We start from the raw sequence: 17436 nt of genomic DNA on the forward strand, positions 1-17436 counted from the left end.
AAGCATACAATTTATAGTAATTCTTATTTAAATTTTATACGATTTAGTTATAGTAATCTTTTTTATTTATTTGGCACTAATCTCAGTCATAACTCACCAATTTTTTAAAGAAAAAAATTCCATTTTTTTTCTGCAGATATTTTGAAAATATTACGAGGTAATTAAAATAAAAGTTAATAAAAACATGGCAATAATTATACTAAACATATTATGGCTAAGAATACACAAAAATTTGGAACAGAAAAAATGTTCACGTTTTATTTAAAGTCGTGCAAGATTATTATAGATTTTATTCTAAGTTTTGCTAGAAACCGAAACTAATTATTTAATCCATTTATTATTTGAAATGATAAATTTGTGAGAGAAAAAATTATGTCTGAAATATATTCATAAAATATCTAGGTAAATGATTATAAAAAATCATAAAATATCTGGGTAAAAATTATCTTTGAAATTGGAAATCTAATTTAATCCCAGCGTTAAACGCATCCTATTCGAACGTTCGAATCGCTTTCACCAGCAAATTGTTAGGTGAAAGCTTTCCGATAGATGGGAGGAAAAATGAAGATCGCAGCCCGTTAGCAAAATCCGTTCGAAAGCGCGAGGTTTCAGGTTTTCCCTAGGAGTAGAAAAGTGACGTCAAAGTGACGTCATTTTTCTCTTCCTAGCTCGTTCGAAGTCTGCGAGGTTTGAGCTCCAAGTCGAGACGACACACTATAGAAGACCAACAGTTTATTGGGGCAGAAGTTAGACGACTGATAATGGTGCATGCACTCTTTAAAATCTATAGCTGTTGTTGTTCTCATCCCCATGACCAGCAGAGTTAGATCAGGTCCATGAGCGCGTTCACTCTGAGAAAGTCTAGCACCAACAAGGCAGCTTGAACCAGGTCCAGCAGAGCACTTAGTGCAGATTTCGAAGTGTTTATTACCATCATAATAAGTCATTGATAACAGATGTACACTGAGGAAACGAGTAATGGCAGTTTGTTCTCGTCTACTGCTGCCCCGAGTCAAGAAGCCCCCTGGGCACCTACTCTGATACCATTAGAATACCGGCGGAACAGTCCAAATGACCATATTCTTTGCTTTACATTTAGAAAAATGCTCCAAGTAAGTGAGAGGAGCGACAGTCGTAATGGCCTCTTCTGCTCTGGCCAAACCGTCAGCAATCTTATTTCCAGCTATATCGACATGCGACGGAATCCACTGAAAGTGGATCCGATGAGAAAGGGAAAGATGTTTTAGTTTCCTGAGAATGTCAGCACCAATACTGTCCCTGACATTATGCCAATCGATCAGGTGCTGGATAGCACTTTTACTATCCGAAAAGATCCAGATATCAATAAACCGCGAAAGCGACATAATAGAGTCCAGACCCTCAAGAATTGCAATAAGTTCGCTTCGGAATACTGAGCAGAAGTCCGGATTTCTTCTCTTGATTTTTATTTCCTGATCCCGAAGTTTAATATAGATGACACTGCCAGATCTGTCACCATCAAGTCTACTGCCATCTGTATACAACTGAACAGCGTCCATGGGGACACTGTTAATTTTTTCAAGTGCTATCTGTTTCATATAGCACGTCAAATCAATTTGTTTGTTAACCCGGACAGGAAGGTCAACATGAAAGAGAACCCCTTCAAGACCCTCAAAAGGTTCGAAAATCTGTGATAGACTGTAATGTTCTACAGAAATTATAAGGTTGCCAGAGACAACCTGTCCAAAGGGACTACCACGCTTGAGACTTTGGTTACTGCTCCATGATCTCAAAAACTTCGAAGTATTGTTCTGAGAGCCTAGCCTGGAGAGCTTACTTTAGTACTTTACCATCGCGTTACTAGGATACATAATTGAAAACAAAACCATCAACAGTCTATTAAAACCATTAATGAGTCTACCTGTGCCTAGGGATATACCATCACGGCGAAGAATATAGCCTCACTGATAAAGGTGTTCAATGTAACACCTAACTGCATATAGGTTTTAATAAAAATTTAAAATATTTTTTTCCATGAAATTTTTCACCTATCTAACGATATTTGCAAATTGAAACGCAAACATTAATTAATTAATTTTTTATTACTATAAGAAATAATTGTACAAAATCCAAAGAGGAACTTCTAGAAGGGGCAATGTAATAATGTCTGACATGGAATGCACCGAGTCTGAAGTATCTTTAGTACAGTCCTAAAAGAAATATTTAAAATTAAATAAATATTTCCAATTTATATTTTATATATTTTTTTGTTTCATTAAAAAATATTTTTAATAAGAAAAAATAACACAATAAATATCATATGAAAAATATCGAAATAATTTATTATTAAACTGAATTAAAATATTTATGTTTGGCAATTAAGAGGTTCGGTCAGTCTAGAAGAGAAAAAAGAAAGCATATTTTGGGAATTCGTTCAATTAGATAATGGAATAAATCAACATACTTAAAATGGATCTTTACCAGGGCTCAAAAATCATATTGCCCAACATGCATGTGGCATGACAAAATTTTAAGCATTTTATCTTTAATTTTACTTGCCAAGTCGGGTATGTAAATATTTAATCAGAAAAACCATAAAATATTCTTCTGACGAAACTGGTTGACGGATCATAGGTTAGAGTCCTCTTGCAGTCAGGCTAGCCGTGGGAGCTTTTCAGGGTTTTCCTCTCCATGTAATGCAAATGGTAGTTCCGTCAAAAAGTCCACCACGAAAGCAAATTTCTTCCACTATTTGATCTAGGAGTTCACTTGTTTTCTGGTTTGGGTTCAAAATTACAAGGCTACGGAGCTTAACATTGGTTGTAAACACAAAATTGAGTCAGCTGTCTAAAGACGCTTATAAAATAAAATATAATCTGAATTAAAGTGTTTGGTTGATACGAATTTTGTTCTTAATTCGCACCGACCACAGTGCTGACGTAAAAATATCCTCTGTGGCAGAAAGATCATGGATTAAAATCCCGCTGTCATCGGACTAACCGTGGGAGTTAATCAGGGTAAAGAGTATTCTTGTAAGTCCATAAAATCAGGCTAAAGTCCATAAAATCAGGTGAGCTGGCTCAGGGGATAGAGCTCTCACCTCCCATTGAGGTGACCCAGATTCGAATCCCTGCGATGGCTGGTTTATAGGAGTTTTGAACCTGGCTCGTACCAACCATAGCGCAGACGCAAAGTATCCTAAGTAGTAGACGAATGATGGGTTATAATACTCTTGTCGCTGGGATAACCGTAGGAGGCGTACGTGGTTTTTTCTCTCCTTGTCACGCAAATGCGGGGAAAGTTTCACCATAAGTTCTCCCCGAAGGCTATTTTCTCCCAATGATTCTTTTTTCTGAAATAAATAATTATACATTGAAATATCTGAAAGAAAGTCCCTTTAAAAAATACACAGGAAAAGTTTAGTATTTTTCGTTACTCTGTTAACCATGCCGAATCTCGGTTTAATACAATTTATCAAGATTTATGTTATTTAACCGTTCTAGGCCATAGATGGCGCCACTGGTAAACAAGAACAATCGCACCCCTCTGCCATGCTCTTAACAGGCATACGAAAAGAACAATAACCGTGCGTAAAGTTTTTTTCTCAGTATTTTCACTGATTTTTTTTTTATATAATGTAGTTAAATTATTTCTTTTAGGTGTTATTGCTTGTCAAAGTGGGTTAGATAATTTCCATTCTACTTGTGTATCAGAAAAGGTAATAAATATTTGAAAAAATAATAGAAAACATTTACCAGTTTTAAATAGTTGACAGGAATTTGTCTGTTCATTTCTCATTATCGCATTTTCCATAATCTAGTAGAAATCAAAGAATAGAATTAAAAACGTCAATATCAAAAACATCAAACAAAAATGCATTAGTAAAATTAAAATTAATATCCTTTTACTGTGGATAAAAAAGTATCTTTAATTGAACCATATATGAAGTGTCCGAAAAGTATGGAAACGGTTAAGTTTATCGAAAAATATACATCAGTATTTTTAAAAGATGCATTCAATGACACCAAACTCACCTGAGGTGGAAGTTGAGTTTGGTATCATTAAATAGGTTTTCTGAAAACATCAAATCCGTCTGTTTTTATTTGTTTTATTTATTTAATTTTTTTTATATAGATATGACATGTATTTTTTTAAACATCCCCATTTTAAGCAATTCGAGCCCCATTTTAATTTTTTTACAGTGTCCAGGGAGTGAATGAAAATATAAAAGCCATTGAATCGATTTGTTTCTTTTTTTCTTATAAATCTAAATCTGCAATAAAGAAATTAATAAAGTTGCCCCTGCCTCCCTTTCTTAGGGTAAAATAAGAAGTCGAGTTTGGTATCATCGAATACATCTCTTGAATCGTATATTTTTGATTTTTGATCTGATATTTGACCGTTACCATACTTTTCGGGCAGCTTTTATGCATATATAGTGCTTTTAAAAAAAATTTTAAAAAAATGAAAAACCCGAACCCTTTGATTTAAGGATTGGATTTTCAAGTTCAATGATTCAATCAAACTGGCTTGAGGACAAAACCTCAAACATGCTATTTGATTATGTACAGGATTTTATTATTAATACCGATACATATAAAATGTTTAATTAATAATAACGATATTTTAAGTAAAGAAATCAAACCTTTACTTTAATCAAACCTCGAGATTTTTTTTGTTTTTCTTCTGAATTTTACTGTATCGAAATTAAACCTACTTTAACCCTTTACATAACTTTTTTTTTAAGGTTTTGGATTCTTGATCCTCTTAATAGCCCCATCAATATAGTCCCAATAGTTTGGTTAATAGAGTGGTCGTACGCTTGGCCCCATAGTTAGTTTTACTTATTGCGTATTTCACCATTTCTCGGCAACTTTTTAAGCGAATCGGAAAAAAATATTTCATTAGTATAAAGATTACCATTTGTTTATTTAACCCAATTAAATGAAATAAAAATAGAAAAGAATATGAAAATTCCATTATTAATTTTATTTCTTTGCTTACAAAGGAAGAAAAAAACATCTTCACCCAACGAAAAAAGTTACATATTTTTTTATGCAATGAATTTTTAAAAAAAAAAACTAAAACCATTAATTTATACAAATTTTACTATGATTTTACCCTCAATCTCTCAAAACTAGTGAATGTTATAGATTTCTCTTTTCTTAATTTCGATCTTATAATCTTTTTTCTTTTACTTAGTTTTCTTAGCTTAAAAAATCATTTTACAAAATATATTAAACATGATTTATTTTTAACAATGTATAACATCAAGCATTAAACACATTTATTTTACGCTTTACTTGCCCAATCTTCAACAAAAACAAAATACATTATACAGACCGGGGTCAGGTTGCTGAATGGTAGAGCTTCGCGCTCCCGCGTCACAGGTTCAGGGTTCTATCCTCGGACCGAGCAAGGTTGTCTCACCGTTTCATCTCTTCAATGAGTCGATAAAACGCGTATCAAATATGCTTGGGGTCAAGACACTGGGGGTTTGCGCATTCGGTTGACCACCCAACTGGAACATCTGCTCCTGCCCCTCAGTGCCTGAGATCAAGAAAACTGGGATGGGCACAATAGGGCTTGGCCCTTCTTGGGTTGGAGCACCAATGAGTTAAAAAGTTTAAGTCCTTAGATAAAAAATTTATTAGAATCAGCCTATTAAGTGCTCAAGATGTTTCCGAATTCAATTTTTACTGACCAGTTACAATATAAGATGCTTTTAAGAATCAAATATAAATACAGAGATAGAACTACAGAAATATATTTTGCTTAATTTGACAGAGGTTATAAATGTGAGAAAAAAATTTAAGCAAGATGAAATAACCAAACTAACATGAAACAGCAAATGCATTTGATTGATTGATGTCTACAGAATGAATAGGGTTTATTAAAAAAAAAAGAAGAAAAAAAGGAGAGAAAAAAAGAAAGACTGACAGAAAATTTCGTGGAAAAAACTTTAAATTATTCCAGTTTAGTTAGCATTTTTTTTAATGTATAAAGGTAGTCTTAAATAGATCAATAAATTAAAAAAAAAATTTTATTTTGGAAAGAAAAGTGTTACAAGTTTGAAGGGCTAAATAGAAAACTTAATAATTAAAAAGATGACTTCGCTAAAAACAATGCACTAAAAGTTTCATGATAAAAAAAAAAAAAAAAAAAAAAAAAAAAAAAAAAAAAAAAAAAAAAAATTNAAAAAAAAAAAAAAAAAAAAAAACTGGTGGCTGAAAAAAGAATTTCCTACAACTTTATTATAAAAGTTTCGCTTAAATCCTACATTTTGTAAGCAAAGTTTAAACTTTAAGTTGGTATTTCTTAATTGAATTAATTTTTGCTCAGTTTATTTTAAAATAATTCTCTTTAAACTGACGTGGTTTTTAAGAAATTCTGAGTTCAAAATTTTTATTTCTTATTCAATTTGTTCCCCTTGATTAAAAAGAGAAAAAAAATCAAATATTTCAAAAATACCCTAATAACTTTAAAAAGTAGTAACTCGCAGATTTTAAAAATATTATAAGTTTTTAAAATTTTTTTTTCTAGATTGAATACAGAATTCAAAACAGGTTCACCCCTTCATTTGACCGGAAGAAAAGTTTTTCTTTACGAATTCATCTGTTGATCTTTTAAAAACACAACAAAAAAGTTTTACACAAACGCACATACATATACACTTCCATTCAATTTGATCGTAGATATTTCTATTTAAATACCTTTTTCTTCAAGAGCTGTCTTCCATACATCTGAAAGCGTATTTCCGAGACCCAAAATGTTCTCAAAGTTTATATAGTGGAAGAATTCCAACCTATGGCTGAGGGATGAATTCAGAAGTTAATTAGTGTCCTGCTCAGTTGTATAATTTATTAAGAGAACATATTTTTATTTATGCTATGTAGTCCTTGATTACTATTCTAGTATGTATTAAATTTTTTTACTTCATTTTTTGATAAGGATTTTTAAAAATTTATACATAGAGCGGTGATTACGGAATACCTAGAATACATAGACTATATGGAAATACAGTAGATGCACTATTTGTTATATGTGTACTATATGTAAATATACTATAGGTAAAATGTTTTCAATAATGATTTTAAAAACATACATTAAGAGCCATGATTGCAGTACACCTAGCATACATATGCTATATGTAAATTAAATAATTTGTTTGCTGTGTCAAAATTTGAATTTTTTAAATAAATAAGGTAACTAGAAGTTTTTAAGGAAATCTTATTTGGAAAACACAGCGTCCCTAAATAAATAAATTTCGTATTAGAAAACTAAGGCATAATTTATTAGCAAAACCCACTTAATAATAAATTTTTAGTCTGCTTTGAAATAAATAATTAAGAAAAATATTTCTTAAATTTTTAACCTGTTTACATTTAAGATAAGCTTGGACAGATTGTGTGCTAAGTTAAATGAAGTACTTACAAATCTGGAGTTTTGAATTGGCCAGTTGGCACAGGAAATAATGCTTCATAAGTTCTGCCGTCACCAGTACCATGAATAGCGTATGCATTGAAATGAGTGACATTTGGTGGGAAATATGACTTAGGTATTTTAGCGACGCCAGTCCAACTATTTCCTTTAATCTGGGCTGTATAGTCCACGGGCAAGCATATCTAACAATAATTAATAAATGTTAAGATCATGACAAGTTATTTAAGCCATAAAAAACTAAAAGAACTTCTTGTAAGTAAGAAAAAAGAAGAATGCAAAGAAAGAAAAGAAAAAGAAGAATGTCATCGTTAAGATCACGACATATTATTTTAGCCAGAAAAAACCTAAAGTAATTCTTTATAAATTGTAAAAGAAGAATGACATATTTAAGATCATGACAGATTATTTAAGTCATTGAATGTCATTGTTAACATCATGGCATTAGGATCACGACATATTATTTGAGTCAGAAAAGCGAACAAAATTGATTATAAAAGGTAAAAGAAGAATGTCATAGTTCAGATCATGACGTATTATTTCGGCAAAAAAAAAAAAAAAAAGGAATGATAATAAAACTTAAAAGAAAATGTTATTGGTAAGATCATGATATATAATTTAAGCCAGAAAAATAGGAAAGATTTTATTATGAAGCTCAAAAGAAGAATGTCATTATTAAGATTATGACATATTCTTTAAGTTAAAAAATTTGAAAAGAATTCATTATAAAACATAAAAGAAGGCTATTGTAAAGATCATGACATATTATTTAAGCATCTAAAGTTTAAAAAGCTGTTTAATTTTTATGTTTCATTGAATGGAAATGCTAATTTATTCAAAATGGTTGCTTTTATTATACTTTTATTTATCTGTGAATCAGTGTATAAGTTCTGAACGCAATTTCTTCATAATAAAAATTATTTATTTGGTTTAAATATCTATTTTTATGTAACCCTACTCGATCATTATAAAAATATATCTATATACAGTTAAAACATATTTCAACTAGTGACACTTTGCATTATTTAAAAATATCAGTTTTATTTAAAAAAATTATATTTTCTGCTAAGTTAATTTAAACTTTAAATATATTTAAAAATTTTAGTTCAACCATGTATCAACAGCATTCTCTAATTTAAAACAGGGTTCTCTACGTGCATCGAAACCGCGAACCCAACTGACGTTTAAAGTCGTCTGGTTCAAAACTAGATCCACACTGCGCAAGCCTGGAGTAATAATTGAACAGCTGCAGAGTGTGCAGTGGTGATCCTTTTAAGAAGCAGTAGTAGTGCTTGATTTACTTCGCACTAAAATTACACAATGAGCAAAAGTTGGCAACAGTTTGGAAAATATCCTTGAGGATGATCCGTGATCTTTTTAAAAAGGAAAAGAATACGATTGTTACAAAGCACAAAAGGCTGTATTTATTACGGATTATTCCTACTTATATCTACTAAATCTATTCGATATTTGCGGAAATATTTTTCGCATGAAAAGATCTTAATCTTAGAAATATAAGCAAGCATTAGCGTTTTCTTTTTTAATACTTAGCAGTTTCATTTTAAGCGATTTTCAGCAAAAATTTCGACAAAAATATCATACAATTAGCGAGCAATAAAACTTGCATAAATAAGAGCATTTCTTACTTTAATTGCCTTTTTTCTTCCTGAGAGAAGTAAAACTAAATGATATCCATGTCTGCAAAGAATCAAAATTTTCAAATGCATAAAACAGTATTTTCCCTTAAATAAATTTCATAACTATCAAAATGAATTGATACATTAATATCCTATGAAACAAATAATTGTTGCATTTAATAATTAAAATTTTTGTACTAACAGGCAAGTTGTGAAAAAAGTAATGAAAATAATATCAATGTAGGTAAAATACAGTAAAACAAATTCCTCTTAAAAATATTTAAACACAAAGCACTACACTTTTTTACTAGTAAAATGCTATAATTTCCGAAATTTGAAAATTAATTGTGAATAATTTGAATATAGTTCAGAAATATTTTAAATATTTTATTTATGAATTTGAAAAAAAAAAGTTTTTGACCTGCTATATAATTTTTAATTAGAATTTTTTCTCCCTTTTAGACAGCTTTTGTACAAAAAAAGAAGAAGAAAAAAAAACATTCTTACGGAGAAAACTCCAATTCAAGGTACTTTTCATCTTTTCCAAGGAAAAATGCTTCAACAACTAGAAACAAAAAGAAAGAATGCTCGTTGAAAACACACATTTTGGATAAATTGTTGCATATACACTTAGTGACCACTTAACTAAGACCACCAGCAAGCTTTATGGAAATGATCTTTATGTGTTGCATTGTTTCCGTTGGGGGGCTGGTATAGCTTTACCGTTCTTATAATATTCTTTTCATTTGCATGGTAATCTGAATAACGGATTATACCTAAACATCGTTGATGATCCAGTACATTCCCTAATACTGATGGTTTATCCCAATCTTGAGGAGGGCATTCAACAGGCTAATGGGCCCTGCCATACATCTGGTATTGTAATTTGGAACATGATATTAAGGAAAATGATGAAGACTTCACTTTGTTGAGTTGACTCTTTAAATCCTCTAATATTAATCTGATTAAGTATTTGTGGAATTACATTTACCATCCATATGAAAGTGTCATTCTTGTATGAAAGTGTCATTCTTGAAAGTGTCAAATTGTCTCAAATACAAACAACGACCAATCAATATCTCACGCAATCCATGCTAAGAAAAATCGAGAATTTACTAAAGGCAATAGGTGATCAAACGAGCTATTAAGAGGACGCTTATACAGTCGGGGGAAAAAAAACCTTCATGGCGAGTTCTCTTTCAACTATATTAATAATTTTAAAAAAAAAACACATAAAAGTTAGTTCCGGTAAATATAGAGAAAACCATAAAGTTTCAAATGATAGAAAAATACTTTACAAAACATCAGAAATCAAACAAATTATGTCATGACTACTCAGAATTACATATTGGGGAAGTAATCCTGTAATAATATGTTCGATAGTTTGAAAAAAAAATTTCAGCATTCAAAACTCCATGGTTTACCTGAACTTATTTATTTTCTCTTAACTTTAAATTTTGAAATTGATGGAGGTAAAAAAGAATTTGCCATGAAAATTTTCTTCCACGGTATAGTGTCTTATGGAAATGGTTGTAATAAAGTGGCCTCTCAGAGTATATGTTAATAAATTTGACAAGATTCATATAAAACTTTAATTACAACTCTAAAAATTTTAAGAGTAATACAGATCTAGGCTGACCTTCATAATCCCAGAGTTTGTTGAAGGATTTACCAGGCCCGGTAGGGGTGGGTTGATCATCAAAAAATGGGGCTTTTATTTCCATGTACACAGCATCATCTTCAGAGTGAATTCTTAAAACAGTACTTTCATGATCTACTGGTCTATCATCCCAAGTTTTTGATATAGAGACATTCATGCTGTGTCAAAGATATGTTTGAAAAATATTAAAACGTAAAACATTTAAAAAGTTGAGAAAATTAAATCAAAATTAGACAGTGAAAATGCTTGGAAATAGTTGATTACTGAACACTTGACTAAGTAACCAACTCCTTTTTTTAGGTATTAAAAAAATGTATAAATATTACGCTGCACGAAAATTTGCTGATTTTATCTTTGGAATGCTTATGAATATAAAACTATTCTGTCTTCCTTGTAAATGAAAAGAGAAGATAGTTTGTTGCTTTCTACATGTGTTTATTATTATGTCTAAGTACTAGTTGTTAAACCTTTCAACAGATGGCGCAAACGTCTTTTAATTTTATTCTCAGACTGCACTACATTGTTTCTGCAAAATGGTGTTTTTTAAAACATTGTTTTAAAGCTTCTAATCAATAAAAAACTTGACTAGTAATTTCCGTGAGACGAAGAAAAAAATTTGAAAACAAAGGATTAGCAGCTTTCTCCGCTGATTATAACATAGTAACGCAAGATAAAAGAAAAATGTGAAATATTTTTTATTTCTTTAGTTTTTTGTATTCGTGTTTTTTATTTCTTTATCTAAACCTATTTATTTCTTCTTGAGTTAAAAAGATATGATTGATTTCAACCCTGGAATTGTGTTTGGTAAAAAAAAGGCTTTTACTAAAAATGTGTAAAATTCACCGAGAAATGGCTATTCTAATTATGTGTTTTGTGCGTCGCATGGTGTCTTATTCCTGTTAAAAGTTGCATAAATATTCCGTGTGTCAATTAACTCCTGATTGAGACAGTTGTCACACTTTTAAAATTTCCTAACTTTAAACGTTTGTCAATTCTACACTGTAAAAAAAAGCATGAGTAAACTACTGGAATAAAGCAAAATTCACCTTGTTTCTGGCTCTATCGGAACATAAAAAAAACATGATAATTTTATCGAAGCGCTTTGGTAATGACTTTTGGTAAAATTATACAATATTATTTCATAAATTCTGTTAAAATTTGGTAAAAATTTGGTAATTTTATCATGATACCTCTGAACATAGCATAAAAACCATTTATTCAGCTAAATTTATTTTTCAGTTTTGCATTTTAAACTAAATGGGTTGTAAACTTGCTTTTCAGTTTTGCATTTTTTAATAAATGTGTGGTAAATTTTAATTTTCAGCTTTGCATTTTTAAAATTATTTTTAGTAATAAGAACTATAGTTTTTAAAAACCAGAATATCCGGTAAGGTGTAGCCACTTAAAAGGAAAAATTAAAAAATGAATAGTTTAAATATGGTAAATTTTGGTTTAATTAACCAGAATTATGCTGGGTTTGTTTGTACAGTACGGTAATTTTACCAGAATTTTTTTTCTACAGGTAAGAATGTGCACAAAAACCAATAACTTATGATAAATTTTTTTGTAATGAAAAATGCCTTAAATAGCTTTAAAATAAATTATTTTCCCCGGTTTTTTTCTTAGCTTTTTAAAGAGGTTATTTTAAAATAAGTTGCAATTAAAATGCAATTTTGAAATTATCGTCGAAAATGTATAGCTGTACTGAGTTTTATTCTCAAATTTCATTTTAAACTTCATAAAGATTAAAAAATAACTTCTTTCAACAATTTACAAATTTTTAATACCAGGCATTTCCTGGCACATAAATTGAGATGCCTAAAGTCTCACTCCGAACTGAAGTAATGCATTGAAATTGCTGTTTGTTGGAACTATTCTTTATTTGTACTTATTGCATTCATTACTTTCAGCTTTGATGTATTCTAATGAAAAGTTTCATGATTAAATTAAGTAATTATAGTTTTCAAATAATCATATGTAAAATATAGAAGGTGACATCTTAATCTTAAATTCACTGCGTCACGAAAAATATTTTCATTTTTGAACATTTTTATCGTTAAGACTATGCCTCACATGATTCTTATTTTTTTCAAAATGCCACAAATGTCTAATTTCCTTAAAATTTTAAAAATCAAGATGGATGAAAGTAACACTTCTTTTGAAACTGCTTGCTTGAGAAAAATATTCCTGACTTTATTTAGAGTTTCGTATTATTTGAAATCAAAATTTGCCGAACAAGATTGAATTAATTTTTCTTGGAAAATACTTAATCTATTTTCAAACTTTTTAAATTTACTTTGTTTCACCGGCTTTTTCTAAAATTATGTTATATAATTTCTAAAATATGCCATTTAAAATTGTAATTTCAAGTATTTTTGTTTAAAAAAAATGACTTTAAATATGTCATTAAGAAAAAGAAAACGGCTGTAAATTTAAAAAAAAAAAAAAAAAAAAAAAAAAAAAAAAAAAAAAAAAAAAAAAAACGTGTTTAAATACGCATTACATCATATGAAGCAAAGCAAAATTGCAGTTCTTAAAAATCGTTTTACTACTTCAGAAAAGGTGCATATAAGTGACATTTCTTACATTATGAAATAGCGAGGAGTATGTTACCCCAAATTAACCAATTATTTCCCTAATACGCAATAATAAATCTAATAAATTTAGCAAATCTAATAATTAATTTCAGATCACGAAATCACAATTTATCCTACAATCACGATTATTAACTTTTCTAGGCTTATTCCTTCTATTTAAAAAATTTTAACGTGAATTTTTAAATTTTGATTAAAATTAAAATTTTAATTAATTAAAATTTAACGCCATGAGCAGTTTTCTTTTTCAATTTGAAAATAAAAATTAAACTACGTGGCATAAAAATTTTTTAAAATATAGTAATCGTTCAACCATTAGTGCACAGCTTAAAAATTTATGTATTTAGATTTTTTTTTAAAATTATTTAAATAAAAAAATAAATTTTATTAAATTTACAATATTCAAGGTTTACTTAAATCTCGATAATTGGCTATGCACTATACAAACATGTTGTCCAGTGGCGGTGTATGTTTACTCATATTTTAAATCCCTAAAATTTACATCTCTGCACCCCATTATGTGAACAACTATTATGCGCCTGAGTTATTAAATTTTAAATGTACAAGTAAATTTTGTATAGAAGTTATAAAGGTTTACTACCTTGGCAAGTAATTATTGCACATATTCAAAAAATTATTTATAAATTTTTTTTAATTCCATAATTTTACAATTTGATAGTAATTTTACAACGGCTATGTTTTGATTCGAACCCACACAATTAAATATACAGTGTGCAAAAAATAAATAAATAAACAAACGTACTATCCTAAATAACTTTTGAACTAATAATTGAATCTTCACAAACTAGGACTCAATCTTAATGGTTTGAGGGGGAGACTTCAAATACGCTAATTAATTAGAGCAGATGATATTCGACACAAAATCAGACACAAAAACGTACTTTCTCTGAATAAACATACCTTTCTTTTGGCATATTTAGATTTCTAACTCTCAAAATATGGGGGGTAGCCGCAATTTGAGAAATTTGCTCCCAATAGTTAAGCCAGGAGAGCAATCAAAAGTTTGGACCCACTAAAAATACAAATTTTTTAAAATTCGATTTCACAGGAATTATTTGGGACCGATTTCGCTCAAATTTTGTCTACATTCTTTAAAATTACGCAAAAATTTTTTTACCTTATAATTCAATATTTTTTCTACTATTAATAAATAAAATAATGAAAGTAATAAATATTTACTAAAAGTTATTCTTTGCATGGAATTATTTTTTAGATAAACAAATTTTATAATTTTGTGCGAAAATTTTTCATTTCGTTTAAAAAGTTCTCGAGTTACGGTAAAATACGCAAAAAGTTAAACTATGACATTAAGGAGAAGATTACTATTCTGTGAAAAAGCGCTTTTGTGTCTGATTTTGTAACTTAAAATATCGTCTGCACTAGTTAAGTAGCAAATTTGAGGCCACTCCTTTGAACCATGAGTCCTAGAATATCACTAATAAGTCCTAGAACGTAATGTAACGAATTAATTAAACGTAATGTAACGAATTTGATCGTTAATTCAAAAGTTATTTACGGTGGTCCGTTTATTTATTTTTTTGCGCACTGTACTATGCACACGATATGTAATGGAAGTTTATGTTTATTCATATCATATGTCTCACAAAATAACATCTAAATAGGAAACTATACTCTACTAAGCATATATACTCATTATTTTATTTATTTATTTTGCTAATTAGTCTCAATTATTTAGTTTTGAATGTATTTATACTTTGCGAAAATTTACTACGCGAATAATAATTGGTATCATAATTTTTTTTTTTTAAATTTTGAACACCACCTTAGTTTAATATCTATTTCAAATTCAAAAAGGATTTCTGATGACTTTAATATTTTTAAAATTTTGAGCCACGTTGAACCACAATATTGTTCAAATTTGCTACAAACTGAATTTGAAGCCAAAATGAACAATATTATCTTACAAATTAATCCGTCTTGAAATTAATTACACGATATTATGTTTCAACCTGATCTGAGACCGTATTCAATTTAACACGTACTTATCGTTCCAGTAAATTTACACGATTGTACGACTTAAACTACCAACTTCATGGTTCAATATTAAACCGGTTTTTTTAGAGTTTATAGTCAAAAATGTTTTATTGAATACTGTAAGATAACAACAAAGAAATAGCTGGAAATTAACTCTTGTGAATAAGTTTAAGTTTACAAATAAGAGCAAATACTTGAAACCTATTTTGCACTTACTCAAGGGCTATAACAAATGGTAGATAAAGCAGCAGCAAAGAAAAATAAGATCCCCACCTGTGTACAGACAGAAAAAATATTTTCATGAAGAACAAAATAACATAAAAAACAAACTTTTAAATAATATAAATATGAAATAAAGTCGATAATAATGGATTTATGAAAGAATCATATGTCATTAATATGATTCTTTCATAAATCCATTATTAATATAATACATATATGAATTATATGATGTCATATCATATTTCCTAACATGTCATATCATATATCATATAATCTAACATGTCATATCATATCATATAATCAGATTCATATCATATATTATAAATCTCTGATTCTATTTTAAATCTATTATAAATACGATTCTAAAAACTACACTAGCTATTTTTTAGAAAACAGCAAAAGAACTGTATTGGAAAAAGAAAAAAAATCTTTATTTATTTATTTCTTCTTTTTGTCATATTTTTTTGCTTTTTTAAGTTTCTTCACATTAACAGCATATAATACATTTACATACACTCTCTGAATATTTTAGCGTTTTTTGAAATTATTTATGAGTAAATAAACGTCTGCTTTAAGAAAATGAATGAAAAGGCTGCTTTAAGCTTACAAAAATAAATAAAAATACGCTTAAAACGTTAAAGTAATTAAGTTAGTCAGGTAATTAAGGTTAAGGTTAAGTACTTTAAGGTTTATTAAAATTATAAATCACGTTTTAAGTACATAATTACTAAGTTATTTTAAGAAGTCTTATTTAATAAAACATTTAAGCACTGTTACATTTTAATACTTTTAATCTAATACATTCAATACTGTTACATTTTAATTTATTATGTTTCGTAAAGTCTTATAAGTTTTTAAGAGAAAAAAAAAAAAAAAATAAATGCTTCAAGCGGAAAAAAAAAAAGGTCCGAATAATAAATGATCGAATAAAGATCGTAAAAGCACAAAGTTATTATAATGTATTTTTTTAAGTAAATAAAATTTAAACTTCATCACGACAAATTAAATCACAAATTAATTAAATCACAAAATACTAAATAAAATGCAAATTAAGTATTATTTGAAATATTTCATTTCTGAGGAAGTATACAATTTCTGAGGAGAATAGGCAAGGAAGCGTTGAGTAAATTGAAAATAAAATATTACTTAAAATTCGTCATGCATAAGTTTAGAAACTACTCACATTTTATATCAATTTCTAAAGAGAATAAGGATGCGTTTAATGTATTATAATTGAAATATTACTAAAATTCTACATGCATAAGTTCAAAAAACTCTCACATTTTATAGCAATTTCTCAGGAGAATAAGTAAAGAAGCGTTTAATAAATTATATTTTAAATATTACTGAAATTCAATAAGCATAAATTCTTACATTTTTACAGCAATTTCTAAAGAGAATAAGAAAGGAAGCGTTGCAGATGTCTTACTAATAATAAGAGTCAGCTGTGAACGTATTCGAGATTTCCATTACATTCTGATCAAGTCAGACTGGTTCTTATCATAGCTAGCAATATCTTAAGAAAGTTCATCATTAAAAAATGATAAAAAAATGTGTGTTTCTCTTTGATAACTTGTTACGTTCAATAAAATAATATGCATGTCTAGAATAAAGTTGATTCAATGAATGGTAATAAAAATTATAAAATTGAAAACTTTTATAAGTTTTAAAATTTTTAATATTGCATAATATAAGAATTATGTAAGATTCATATGTATGAGAAGTTGCTCGCACGTATTTATGAAGCATTCTTATAATTAATCTAAAAAGAATTTAATCTGTAATTTTTTTTATTGATTCATAAATTCCTTAATCATATTGATTAATATAAAGTAGGAGCGAATAAGAAGTTACACACACACATATATATATATATATATATATATAA

The 17436-nt window shown here is 28.7% G+C and overlaps 2 protein-coding genes across 4 annotated transcripts in view; both read right to left on the reverse strand.

The window, feature by feature from the left end:
- Window positions 1–1046: 1046 nt before the first annotated feature.
- On the reverse strand, window positions 1047–1577 carry LOC107445912 (ribonuclease H-like). Its single transcript, XM_016060404.2, has one exon. It carries the CDS (start codon window positions 1575–1577, stop codon window positions 1047–1049), a length of 531 nt encoding a protein of 176 aa, XP_015915890.2.
- Window positions 1578–2062: 485 nt separating this feature from the next.
- Window positions 2063–17436, reverse strand: part of LOC107445906 (UPF0462 protein C4orf33 homolog) — a 20204-nt gene continuing 4830 nt past the window's right edge. The window contains exons 2-10 of one of the 3 annotated variants that reach the window (XM_071187504.1): window positions 16923–17064; window positions 15543–15599; window positions 10696–10874; window positions 9564–9621; window positions 9066–9117; window positions 7414–7604; window positions 6693–6790; window positions 3735–3795; window positions 2063–2189 (exon numbers count right to left, since the gene is read on the reverse strand). In XM_071187504.1, coding sequence (XP_071043605.1) covers window positions 3767–3795; window positions 6693–6790; window positions 7414–7604; window positions 9066–9117; window positions 9564–9621; window positions 10696–10874; window positions 15543–15599; window positions 16923–16924 — 666 coding nt within the window. In that variant the 5' untranslated portion in view covers window positions 16925–17064 and the 3' untranslated portion in view covers window positions 2063–2189; window positions 3735–3766. Of the gene's footprint in view, window positions 2190–3734; window positions 3796–6692; window positions 6791–7413; window positions 7605–9065; window positions 9118–9563; window positions 9622–10695; window positions 10875–15542; window positions 15600–16829; window positions 17065–17436 lie in introns of those variants that run through there. The other 2 variants (XM_043050429.2, XM_071187505.1) reach the window with 2 other exon arrangements.

Source organism: Parasteatoda tepidariorum, chromosome X1, assembly GCF_043381705.1.
Source record: "Parasteatoda tepidariorum isolate YZ-2023 chromosome X1, CAS_Ptep_4.0, whole genome shotgun sequence".
Classification (NCBI taxonomy): Eukaryota; Metazoa; Arthropoda; class Arachnida; order Araneae; family Theridiidae; genus Parasteatoda; species Parasteatoda tepidariorum.